At 43.8% G+C, this 13,068-nt stretch overlaps 1 protein-coding gene across 2 annotated transcripts in view; it reads right to left on the bottom strand.

The window, feature by feature from the left end:
• The window catches only part of wu:fi04e12 (desmoplakin-A), a 35,374-nt gene that overhangs the window by 8,693 nt on the left and 13,613 nt on the right, over positions 1-13,068 (bottom strand). For both annotated transcript variants that reach the window (XM_036968811.2, XM_036968812.2), the window contains exons 9-21: positions 11,160-11,381; positions 10,561-10,716; positions 10,309-10,463; positions 10,064-10,190; positions 9,628-9,814; positions 9,240-9,523; positions 8,901-9,079; positions 8,522-8,660; positions 7,239-7,432; positions 6,072-6,234; positions 5,900-5,983; positions 5,675-5,782; positions 1,423-1,521 (exon numbers count right to left, since the gene is read on the bottom strand). In XM_036968811.2, coding sequence (XP_036824706.2) covers positions 1,423-1,521; positions 5,675-5,782; positions 5,900-5,983; positions 6,072-6,234; positions 7,239-7,432; positions 8,522-8,660; positions 8,901-9,079; positions 9,240-9,523; positions 9,628-9,814; positions 10,064-10,190; positions 10,309-10,463; positions 10,561-10,716; positions 11,160-11,381 — 2,097 coding nt within the window. The remainder of the gene's footprint in view (positions 1-1,422; positions 1,522-5,674; positions 5,783-5,899; positions 5,984-6,071; positions 6,235-7,238; positions 7,433-8,521; positions 8,661-8,900; positions 9,080-9,239; positions 9,524-9,627; positions 9,815-10,063; positions 10,191-10,308; positions 10,464-10,560; positions 10,717-11,159; positions 11,382-13,068) is intronic.

Below are 13,068 nucleotides of genomic sequence, written 5' to 3'. Positions count from 1 at the left end.
TCCTTGGCTACAATCTTGTGTCGGACCTCCTCAGATTATTCTCTGGTTTTCTTTCTTTTCTCCATGCTCAGTGCGGTACACACGGTGACACAAAACAGGAGAATGAGTCCTTTTCTCTATACAAACTGGTTGAATGAGTGATTTTTATATTGGAGGCATCTGCAACTCACCACAGGTGAGTTCAATTCCAAAGTAAAGAAGAATCACTTGCTCGAAATCTAATTATTTTCTAAATACTTCTAGAAGGTGTCAATAATATTTCCCAGGGCATTTTAGGATTTCGTTGCGGAATAAGCTAACATTTAGTAAATTATTCCGATTTTCTTTTGTGTTGTTCAACTGCAAACCAAATACATACAGTTGTGGATACCAAAATATGTTTGAATTCAACAGTTTTCTGGAAGAAATTGTGCATTATCTGAAAAACAAGCGCAAGGGTGCCAATAGTTTTGCCAAAGACTGTACATAGGATCCTGTATATAGCATTTTGTAACATATTAAAACAAAAGAGATATATTATATTTTCCCAGTCTTTGCTGCTTTCCTTGCAGATGTGCATAATATGATGCGACCCTAACCAAAAAAAGTATTTTAATAGCTCCAAATAACAAAAACATAGCTAGGTTGTTGTAACATTTAAACTCAAAACATGTTTTTCATTTTTTTTTTGCACTGCATGGATCACTGGTGCGGTTGAATGCAGTATTGCTGTATGGCCCACTCAAAATGTCTTATCGCTGAGTAGCCAGCCGAGGCAACTGCTCAAACGTTGCTGTGATGTTGCCTCCGCTGCGTGCGGTAAACCGGGACACACTAAAGCAGCACAATTGACCTTGAATTCACCAATGGGAGCACATCAGGCTGTAATTTCATGAAGTAGATCACTCAACTGTTGACTCATATATACTCGCTTGTGTATCCTATTGTCCTTTAGTAGTAATTTATACCCGCGTGTAAATCCTTTATCTTATTAAGTTTTGACACCCAACATGACATTTTCTGTAGGCTACAGCAATGACGGGTCGGAACCGAAACCTGGCATGGTCATTTAGCCTACAACACCTTTAAACTTTCAGTCCGGTGCCATTAGTGATGATAAGATACAGTGCACTGGCTGGCTTGTGTGTAGGTGTGTGTGTGTGTGTTTGGGGGGAGGGGTGTGTGAATGGCAATGCTATTTGGCATGCAGGACGTTGGTCGTGGTTGCTGTGACATAGTAGTGCGGCGCGTCGTGGGCTGTATGGAAGCGGGCCAAAATGAATTGACAAACCAAATCATTGTGCGGGGCCGGATGAGCCCCGTGTCACGGGGCGGATTTGGCCCGCGGGCTTTGTGTTTGACACGTGGTCTAAAAGCTCATCGTTGTAAAAACATCAGCGGAAACAGATTGAATCTCCAGTTCCCTGTGGCTCCTCTCAGTACCTTGAGCGTCTCCATGTTATTGTGTAGTTCTCCCAGGTATTTGTTGTAGTCACCAGACAGGGTGAGCAGCTCGATGTAACGGGTCTGCAGCAATGTAGTCTGGGAAAGAAAGTCAACAATGCACCGTTAAATAATGGAGACACACAATGACACAAACCACTAAGAGACAGAGACATACAGTGCCTTCGGAACGTATTCACACCCCTTGAACTTCAAATGGATTACTTTGAGATTTTGTGTCACTGTAATATAACAAATCTTCCCGGCGTGAAATCGTTCCCAATCGTTCTGATCGTGTTCTGATCGTGACGTCATGCTGAAACATTTCTCCCGGCGTGGAAATGTTCCCGGTTCAGTAATTGGACATGCATCTCTTTATGTGGATGGCTGAGCTCGTGCGGATGAATCCCTCTCACACTCCCTCGACCTCAAAAAACTATTCTGTGGGCAAGCGCATACGCTTCACACATCTGCCAATCAATGTTGGCCAGGAGTATTGACACTGACCAATCAGAAGCTTGTTGAGGCATAAGGTCAGCGACTAAATACCCAGATTTGTGCATCAAAGTGCTGAGGGTTGATGTGGGAAGAGATTTTTTGCAATTGCAAAGACTTGAGCGCTACTTTTTTGATTGACAGTGCATATACTGTATTTGTTAGTTAGTTAGATAGCTAAAACAAGGGCGAGGGAGGGTGTGAGAGAAACATCCGCATGAGCTCAGCCATCCACATAAAGAGACGCACGTGCAATTATTGAACAGGGAACATTTTCACGCTGTGGAAATTTTATAACATGAAGTCACTATTTCACTCTGGGAAGATTTTTACTTGACACCCGACACACAATACCCCATTCTGTCAAAGTGGAATTGTTTTTGTTTTGTTTTTCTCAAAGGGTTGTGTTTAGGGCAGATCCAACCCAACACATCACCGAGTACCACTCTTCATATTTTCAAGCATGGTAGTGGCTACATCATGTCATGGGTATGCTTGTCATTGGCAAGGACTAAGGATTTTTTTAGGATAAAAATAAACTGAATAGAACTAAACACAAAAATCAGTTCAGTCTGCTTTTTAACAGACACTGGGAGACAAATTCCCCTGTCAGCAGGACAATTACCTAAAACACAAGGCCAACTGGAGTTGCTTACCAAGATGACATTGGTTGCATCACCGCCTGGTATGGCAACTGTTCGGCATCTGACCATAAGGCGCTACAGAGGGTAGTGCGAACGGCCGGGTATATAACTGGGGCCAAGCTTCCTGCCATCCAGGACCTATATACTAGGTGGTGTCAGAGGAAAGCCCATAAAATTGTCAGAGACTCCAGTCACCCAAGTCATAGACTGTTTTCTCTGCTATCGCACGAGAGAGAAGGATTATCACCACAGCAAGTAAGGTACTTGGAGTCAAACAGACAGGCCTGGATGAGATATTTAAGGTCAGGACCCTCCGCAAGGCTCACAAAATCATTTTAGACTCAAGCCACCCCCTGTACACGGACTGAACTACTCCCCTCTGGGCACAGGTATAGGGCACCCCTCAGCAGGAAAAACAGAAATAGACAATCATTTGTGCCAGGTGTGATATCCCTCCTAAATAGCTCGGGCTAAATTTCCTAAGGACTCAGTAAGAACAGCAGGTTAGTCTTTAAAAAAAAAAAAAGAAATGGTATGTGACTGTTATGAAAGTTGTATCGTCAATTTTGTTTTGTATTTAAACGGCACTTTAAATGTGTACATTTAACACTGCATGGGGACAATAAAGTTCCCCATGGGGAAAATAAAGTCAGTAAGTAAGTAAGCAGTACCGGAGCACCAAGTCTAGGACCAAAAGGCTCCTTAACAGCTTCTACTCCAAAGCCATAAAACTGCTGAACAACTGATCAAATGGCCACCGCACTATTACGTTGACCCCCCCCCCCCCCCCCACAGTTGTTTTGTACACTACTGCTACTCGCTGTTTATTATCTATGCATAGTCACTTCACCACTACCTACATGTACAAATGACCTCAACTAACCTGTACCCCCGCACACTGACTCGATACCGGTACCCCCTGTATATAGCCTCGTTATTGTGTTACTATTTTTTATTTTTGTTTATTTGGTAAATATTTTCCTAACTCTTCTTGAACTGCACTGTTGGTTAAGGGCTTGTAAGTCAGCATTTCACGGTAAGGTCTATACTTGTCGTATTCGGCGCATGTGACAAATAAAGTTTGATTTGATTTGACATGGAATGTTCCTGAGTGGCCTAGTTTCAGTATTGACTTAAATTGTCTTGAAAATCTATGGCAATGATCAATGATCAACAACCAACTTGACAGAACTTAAATAATTGGTTTAAGAATAATGGGTAAATATTGTACAATACAGGTGTGCACAGCTTTTAGACACTCACACAGAAAGGCTCACAGCTGTAATCGCTGCCAAAGGTGATTCTAACATGTATTGTCTTAGGAGGTTGAATACTTATGTAATCAAGATATATTGGTGTTTTATTTTTCATTATTAGATTTTTTTTTTTTTTACAAATGTTACAATTTTTCTTCCACTTTGACGTTACAGAGTATTTTGTTTAGATCGTTAACAAAATAGGACAATAAAATCTATTTTAATCCCACCTTGTAACACAACAAAATGTGTAAAAAGTCAAGGGGTGTGAATACTTTCTGAAGTCACTGTAGATACTGAGTGGGCTGTGTTTGGTTGTGTAACAGAGATATAAACTCAGCAAAAAAAGAAACGTCCCTTTTTCAGGACCCTGTCTTTCAAAGATAATTAATAAAAATCCAAATAACTTCACAGATCTTCATTGTAAAGGGTTTAAACACTGTTTCCCATGCTTGTTCAATGAACCATAAACAATTAATGAACATGCACCTGTGGAACGGTCGTTAAGACACTAACAGCTTATAGATGGTAGGCAATTAAGGTCACAGTTATGAAAGCTTAGGACACTAAAGAGGCCTTTCTACTGACTCTGAAAAACACTAAAAGAAAGATGCCCAGGGTCCCTGCTCATCTGTGTGAATGTGCCTTAGGCATGCTGCAAGGAGGCATGAGAACTGCAGATGTGGCCAGGGCAATAAATTGCAATGTCCGTACTGTGAGACGCCTAAGACAGCGCTACAGGGAGACAGGACGGACAGTTGATCGTCCTCGCAGTGGCAGACCACGTGTAACAACACCTGCACAGGATTGGTACATCCGAACATCACACCTGCGGGACAGGTACAGTATGGCAGGGACAACTGCCCGAGTTACACCAGGAAAACACAATCCCTCCAGCAGTGCTCTGACTGTCCGTAATAGGCTGAGAGAGGCTGTATTGAGGGCTTGTAGGCCTGTTGTAGTAAGGCAGGTTCTCACCAGACATCACCGGCACAATGTCGCCTATGGGCACAAACCCAACGTCGCTGGACCAGACAAGACTGGCAAAAAGTGCTCTTATCTGACGAGTCGTGGTTTTGTCCCACCAGGCGTGATGGTCGGATTTGTGTTTATATTCGAAGGAATGAGTGTTACACCGAGGCCTGTACTCTGGAGCAGGATCAATTTGGAGGTGGAGGGTCCATCATGGTCTGGGGCGGTGTGTCACAGCATCATTGGACTGAGCTTGTTGTCATTGCAGGCAATCTCAAAGCTGTGCATTACAGGGAAGACATCCTCCACCCTCATGTGGTACCCTTCCTGCAGGCTCATCCTGACATGACCCTCCAGCATGACAATGCCACCAGCCATACTGCTCGTTCTGTGCATGATTTCCTGCAAGACAGGAATGTCAGTGTTCTGCCATGGCCAGCGAAAAGTCTGGGCCCTTTTGGATTGGAGCGTGAGTGCTAGGGCCATTCCCCCCCAGAAATGTCCGGGAACTTGCAGATGCCTTGGTGGAAGAGTGGGGTAACATCTCACAGCAAGAACTGGCAAATCTGGTGCAGTCCATGAGGAGGAGATGCACTGTAGTATTTAATGCAGCTGGTGGCCACACCAGATACTGACTGTTACTTTTGATTTTGACCCCCCTTTATTCAGGGAAACATTATTCAATTTATGTTAGTCACATGTCTGTGGAACTTGTTCAGTTCATGTCTCAGTTGTTGAATCTTTTGTGTTCATACAAATATTTACACATGTTAAGTTTGCTGAAAATAAACGCAGTTGACAGTGAGAGGACGTTTCTTTTTTTGCTGAGTTTAGACACACATTTTAAAGTATCTTTGTTGACTGGATGTTGTGATTACTGGTTACCTCCTCAGTGAGTTTAGTAGAAGGAGATTGTAGCATGGTCCTCTTCATAGGGATGTTTAGTAGAGTCTCCAGACCAGCACTGTATGAGGCCAACTCCAGCTCATAGTCCTAAAAACATAAAGTCACATTAAAACAAATGTACAATACAAACATATTTTATTACATCACAGAAATGTTAAAACAGACAGGTACTGTTAGATATAATGTAGCAGAAATGGTCTGTACCTTGATGGAGTTGACGCAGGCGTCAGTGTCTCCAAGAACACTCACCACACTCTCCCTCTTCCCCTTGATCTCAGAGTTCAGCACCTAGACAGACACATAGATTCATATGTTGGGTTAAATTGACTCCAATAGACACTGAACAACTGGACTGTTTTTATGTTGATTGATTAACCTTCTGCTGGTTGAGGTGTTCGTCCAGGGCTGTGATGCTATCTATCTTGGTGGCCTGCAGCGCGTCATGTTTCTGACGAGTAGCACCAATCCACTCACTGAGGACTGAGCTCGTGGTTGTGTACTGCTGGAGCAGATGGAGGTACCCCTCCAGGTCCCGCAGTCTGAGAGAGAGGGGAAGCGAGATACTTTTAAATAGTCTATTTACAAAAACTGTATGCTTTTTAAGTAATCGAAATGTAAAGGAAGGGCGGATAAAAAAAAAGGTGTATTGGTGTGGAGAACAGGAAGTCTGTAAACAAGAATCAGAGGGACGACCCACAACAAAACAGATCAAGCTACGGAGTGAGATATACACTATATTTACAAAAGTATGTGGACACCCCTTCAAATGAGTGGATTCGGCTATTTCAGCCACACCCGTTGCTGACAGGTGTATAAAATCTAGCACACAGCCATGCAATCTACATAGACAAACATTAGCAGTAGAAATGCCTTACTGAGGAGCTGAGTGACTTTTAACATGGCACCGTCATAGGATAGCACCTTTCCAACAAGTCAATTCGTAACATTTCTGCCCTGCTAGAGCTGCCCCGGTCAAGTGCTGTTTTTGTGAAGTGGAAACGTCTAGGAGCAACAACGGCTCAGCCGCGAAGTGGTAGGCCACACAAGATCACAGAACGGGACCTTCAAGTGCTGAAGTGTGTAAAAATCGCTTGTCCTCGGTTGCAGCACTCACTACCGAGTTCCAAACTGCCTCTGGAAGCAACGTTAGCACAAAAAACTCCTCAAGAGCTTCATGAAATGGGTGTCCATGGCCGAGCAGCCGCACACAATCCTAATGTCACAATGCGCAATGCTAAGTGTTGGCTGGAGTGGTGTAAAGCTCGCCACCATTGGACTCTGGAGCAGTGGAAACATGGTCTCTGGAGTGATGTATCATGCTTCACCATCTGGCAGTACAACGGACGAATCTGGGTTTGGCGGATGCCAGGAGAACGCTACCTTACACAATGCATTGTGCCAACTGTAAAGCTTGGTGGAGGAGGAATAATGGTCTGTGGCTGTTTTTCATGGTTCGGGATATGTCTATTGCAGGTCTATTGTAGTGGGAATGAGATAAGGAACCGAAAAGGTGTAGATAGATAAGGTAAAGATAGGTCCATACCTAGAGTCTAGCTGGCTCTGGATGCGTCTCCAGCGGTCAGACAGCTGGTTGACCTGTTCGCTGTATATGGACAGGTCCACGTCACACCTGTGGAAGGCTCTGCCCACCTGGCCATTCCAGTGGACCGCCTTCCCCAGCTCCGTCTCCATGGAGACCAGGACGGCACTCTTCCCCTCCAGCTCCGCCCTCATACTCTACACACACACACACACACACACACACACACACACACACACACACACACACACACACACACACACAACAGAACAGAACAACCTAGATTTTAATCAGAAAGTTAACTGTCCCTTTTAGAGTACATACCGAGAACCCAAATAACCACAAAACTCACAGACTTCAAAACACTTACTAGGGCCCTATAAAATCTATTTTATTTTTTGGCAAATTCCATTTAGTTTTTTCCCAAATTCCGTTTTCTCAGTTTTGTTTTTCCAAGTTTCAGATTTTTCCCCTTTTCAGGTTTTCACTCTCAAAATGGACACTTACCCTCCCCCATCCCCAATGGACATTCATCATTGCTACAGTTGTAAATGTGTAAACAGTATATTATTATTATTTTTGACTCATCACATCTTTTTTTGTCCTGCACTGTAGGAGCTCAGAGCATAAACATTTCACTTAAGCCTGAGATGACATCAGTGACCCTGTGCATGTGACTAATAAACTCATCTAATAAAAAAAATACAACAAATAATCACTTTTTTTTTTTTTACGGAAAACAATAAAATTGGATGTTCTAAGTTCACAACAGTGCTTAAACCACATCAGGAGAGCACTTTTGAGGTGTGGGAAAGATCTAAGAAATTATACCCTTTAATTCAAGTGCACACCAGCAAGAGACTTGCTTGGTTAGCAGTGTTTCTGTAGCACACATGTGAGTGCAGAGTTTGCTAAACAAATCACCACTGGATTGATGCAAATAATCATTATATCATTCTGCCAGATAGGCATAGACTACTTTGTAATTTACATTTAATTGAGATCATTTTTTGGAAAGCCTTTCCATCTACCAGAAGACGGTTGTCATTAGCTTCATAGCTTAGGGCTACATCAATAAAATAAAAAATAAATTGTTCAATTCCGTTTTAATGTCTGGATTCCGTACTCGTTTTCCACATCACGGATTTCATTGGGCCCTAATTTACAAACGGACCATTTTATCCTAGAAGTACCACATACAGCTAACTGACAGGCTGAATAATTGATGTGACAGACACTGCCATTCCCACATTCTTTGGGCTTGTGTGTCATACAGTAACTGTTACCTTCAGAGTGGACCTGTAGTCCCCCACCTCTGCAGGATTCAAGGATGTGGTCTCCTTCTCTGTCAGTCTGGCCTCATGGACCTTAATGATGTCCTCAGCCCTGGACACACTTTGCAGGAGGACCCTTAGAGCCCGCAGCCTGGGAGGGAGAGAGGAGCGGAGGACAGAGGAGAGAGAGAGAAGAAGGGGGAGAGATGCAAATAATGAGAGAGAGATGGAGAGAGAGAATTTGTCAAAACAAATTAGTTACACTTGAGCAATGAGTGGTGAGTGTGTATGGACGAGTTTGTCTGTTATTAGAGCACCACTATGGGTATACAGGCAAGGTAACTTTTTCAGGCTGTGGGTGTATGCTCATACACTACAGTATAATGTTTACCTCTGTAGGTATGCTGCGAAGCACTTGTCCAGACTGCCCAGTCTCTCGTTGATGAGGCCGAGTTGGCTGTGTAGGAACGTGGCTTTGTCAGAGTCAGTCATGTTCTCCAGTTCCTTCAGAACACGCTCATTTAGACGCAGGTACTCCTCACGGATAGAGTCCACGTCCCGCTGTACAGACTGGGGAAAACACACACACTTAGTCACATACACAAACCCAAACCTACATACGCAGTAGTACTCCTAGTAAAGTACACTCCTAGGTATATTCTATCTGTGTGTGTGTGTGTGTGTGTGTGTGTGTGTGTGTGTGTGTGTGTGTGTGTGTGTGTGTGTGTACCTCTAGCTGTGTGATCCTCAGGCCACAGTCGTGTGCTCCATCCTCTGCCAGACAGATGTGGATGTGCTGAGTAAGCCCCGCCTCTGCCCCCTCCAGTCTCAGTCTGAGCTCGTGCAGCTCCGTCAGGCTCTGTGATGTCACCGATGCCACCTTCTTCTTCACCACTACCTTCCTCACATGATCTTGCTTAGTCCCCACTACCTTGGCTTCCTCTTTCTCTGCCGCCAGTATCCTGGCTTCCTCCTCTGCTTTGATCTTCTCCTCGTTGCCGGTCTGTTGTGCAGCTAGGGACAGAGAGATGAAATGCTGGTGTCATTTACTGTGAGGCACAGATCCAATTTAGGTTATATGACATGCACTCAGAGTAGACAGGTGTATATCTTCTCACTGTAAACAGGTAGCTGGACCAGCAGGCGGTCGTAGTGAGCATGGGCTCCAGTGTACTGGCTCTCGATGCTCCGCTTGTCCTCGTCCTTGAACATCTCGGAGCCATGGCAACAGTGGGTGAACTCTGAGTAGTGTGCCTCCAGACTCTTCAGGATGCTGCGGTACTCCTCGGGACGCATACGGGACAGCTGAAAGGACACAATAATGCAGTTCTCGTTCAATTTTTTTTCAAAGGGCATACTTATTTAGGTTATATATTGTTATTACCATTTGTAGGTATTTTTGTTGTAATCTTAGTATAAGTAAACAGTGGGCTGTAAAGCAAAGCGCAACCCTGACACTTGAGCTAGTGGTCTTCTAAGTAGTTACAAGGATGTGTTTACGGAGATGATGGTGGTGACAATGATAGTGGTTACCGAAGTGACTTATAGACTCACCATGGTGACGGTGAGTGAGTTGATACGTGTGAGGTCCTGGACATAGTACTGCCAGGAGATGAGACTCTTGATGTTGATGTAGAGCTGATTCCACACAGACAGGATGGCCTCATAGTACTGCTCATTCCTGATGGACCACACAACACAGATGGTGATTTAATTCTCACATTGTGTGTGTGTGTGTGTGTGTGTGTGTGTGCGTGCGTGTGTGTGTGCACTGCGTGTCTGCATGTGTGTGTTCTTACTTGTTGGCCAGGTTGATGCCAAGGGAGTTGGGCGGTGGCACCAGCAGACAGACAGAGGGCACCAGCATGTCCAGTCCTCCTGGTCCTATTACCTGCCACTTACTGCGCTGGGAGTTGTCTTTCAGTATGCCCTCGTTGCCCTTCAGAATCACCTTCTATAGAGGGACATGCACAATGTTAGACAGGAGTGTGTGTGTGTGTGCATGCATGTAAGAGAGAGAGCTTGTGAGCGTGTATGTTCATGTCTCGGACCTGGTCTTGTTTGAAGTCACACAGGGCCTGTACCATAACAGGACTACAGCTCTTCTCCTCTTCAGGGTTACGTGGTCTGAGCCTAACGATGCTCTTGGACTTGTTGACCAGGTGCTGCACCTGCCTCTTATTCTCCATGATTCGCTCCTTCTCTTTCTGTTGGAGGGTAAGGGTCAGAGGTCAATATCCCTATCAGAGGAAAGGGGGAGCAATTCTATTCTATCTTCACAAATTACTTCCTATTCCACACATAGTGAACTAGTCCTTCACCAGAGTGACTACACTCTTAGAATAAATATGTGATATATAGAACCCTAAAGGGTTCTTTAGCTGTCCCCATTGGAGAACTCTTTGAAGAACCCTTTTTGGTTGCAGGTAGAACCTTTTGTTCCAGGAAGAACCCCTTTGGGTTCCATGTAGAACCCTTTCTACAGAGGGAACTCAAAAACGGTTCTACCTGGAACCTACTTGGAACCCTTTTTTCCAAGAGTGTACAGTACAGTCAAAAGTAGTGCACTATATGCGGAATTGGGTGCTTGAGATATTATATAACCTTGTACAGTATATCTGTGGTACCTTCAAAGATGTACATGTCTTACCTCCAGGCCTTTGAGTAGTTCCAGCAAGTTTTCAAGGGGCGTGTTTCTGTCGCTGGTGAACTTCTTACGGATGTTCTCATGCGCCTTCTGCAGCTTATTGTACATCTCATTGGCCTCCTTGAAGAACTCGCTGTAGTCAGCATTCTCCTTCAGGTGGACATGGATACACTTGGTGATCTGGAGGAGCCAGCTCCACTGGGTCTGCAGAGTGTCCATGTAGGCCTGTAAGAAATTTAAAAAGAAGGATAGAGGGATTAAAGAACAAATAAAAGGGGGATTGAAAGGAAGATGAGAACTCATATCAAAATAACCATCCCGGCAAATTAGATACAGTGCCTTGCGAAAGTATTCGGCCCCCTTGAACTTTGCGACCTTTTGCCACATTTCAGGCTTCAAACATAAAGATATAAAACTGTATTTTTTTGTGAAGAATCAACAACAAGTGGGACACAATCATGAAGTGGAACGACATTTATTGGATATTTCAAACTTTTTTAACAAATCAAAAACTGAAAAATTGGGCGTGCAAAATTATTCAGCCCCCTTAAGTTAATACTTTGTAGCGCCACCTTTTGCTGTGATTACAGCTGTAAGTCGCTTGGGGTATGTCTCTATCAGTTTTGCACATCGAGAGACTGAAAGTTTTTCCCATTCCTCCTTGCAAAACAGCTCGAGCTGAGTGAGGTTGGATGGAGAGCATTTGTGAACAGCAGTTTTCAGTTCTTTCCACAGATTCTCGATTGGATTCAGGTCTGGACTTTGACTTGGCTATTCTAACACCTGGATATGTTTATTTTTGAACCATTCCATTGTAGATTTTGCTTTATGTTTTGGATCATTGTCTTGTTGGAAGACAAATCTCCATCCCAGTCTCAGGTCTTTTGCAGACTCCATCAGGTTTTCTTCCAGAATGGTCCTGTATTTGGCTCCATCCATCTTCTCATCAATTTTAACCCTCTTCCCTGTCCCTGCTGAAGAAAAGCAGGCCCAAACCATGATGCTGCCACCACCATGTTTGACAGTGGGGATGGTGTGTTCAGGGTGATGAGCTGTGTTGCTTTTACGCCAAACATAACGTCTTGCATTGTTGCCAAAAAGTTCAATTTTGGTTTCATCTGACCAGAGCACCTTCTTCCACATGTTTGGTGTGTCTCCCAGGTGGCTTGTGGCAAACTTTAAACAACACTTTTTATGGATATCTTTAAGAAATGGCTTTCTTCTTGCCACTCTTCCATAAAGGCCAGATTTGTGCAATATACGACTGATTGTTGTCCTATGGACAGAGTCTCCCACCTCAGCTGTAGATCTCTGCAGTTCATCCAGAGTGATCATGGGCCTCTTGGCTGCATCTCTGATCAGTCTTCTCCTTGTATGAGCTGAAAGTTTAGAGGGACGGCCAGGTCTTGGTAGATTTGCAGTGGTCTGATACTCCTTCCATTTCAATATTATCGCTTGCACAGTGCTCCTTGGGATGTTTAAAGCTTGGGAAATCTTTTTGTATCCAAATCCGGCTTTAAACTTCTTCACAACAGTATCTCGGACCTGCCTGGTGTGTTCCTTGTTATTCATGATGCTCTCTGCGCTTTTAACGGACCTCTGAGACTATCACAGTGCAGGTGCATTTATACGGAGACTTGATTACACACAGGTGGATTGTATTTATCATCATTAGTCATTTAGGTCAACATTGGATCATTCAGAGATCCTCACTGAACTTCTGGAGAGAGTTTGCTGCACTGAAAGTAAAGGGGCTGAATAATTTTGCACGCCCAATTTTTCAGTTTTTGATTTGTTAAAAAAGTTTGAAATATCCAATAAATGTCGTTCCACTTCATGATTGTGTCCCACTTGTTGTTGATTCTTCACAAAAAAATACAGTTTTATATCTTTATGTTTGAAGCCTGAAATG

Source organism: Oncorhynchus mykiss, chromosome 4 (genome assembly GCF_057628025.1).
Source record: "Oncorhynchus mykiss isolate SJ-2025 chromosome 4, ASM5762802v1, whole genome shotgun sequence".
Taxonomy (NCBI): domain Eukaryota; kingdom Metazoa; phylum Chordata; class Actinopteri; order Salmoniformes; family Salmonidae; genus Oncorhynchus; species Oncorhynchus mykiss.
Note: the sequence above shows the minus strand (reverse complement) of the source record. Positions and strands in the feature narration are given on the sequence as shown.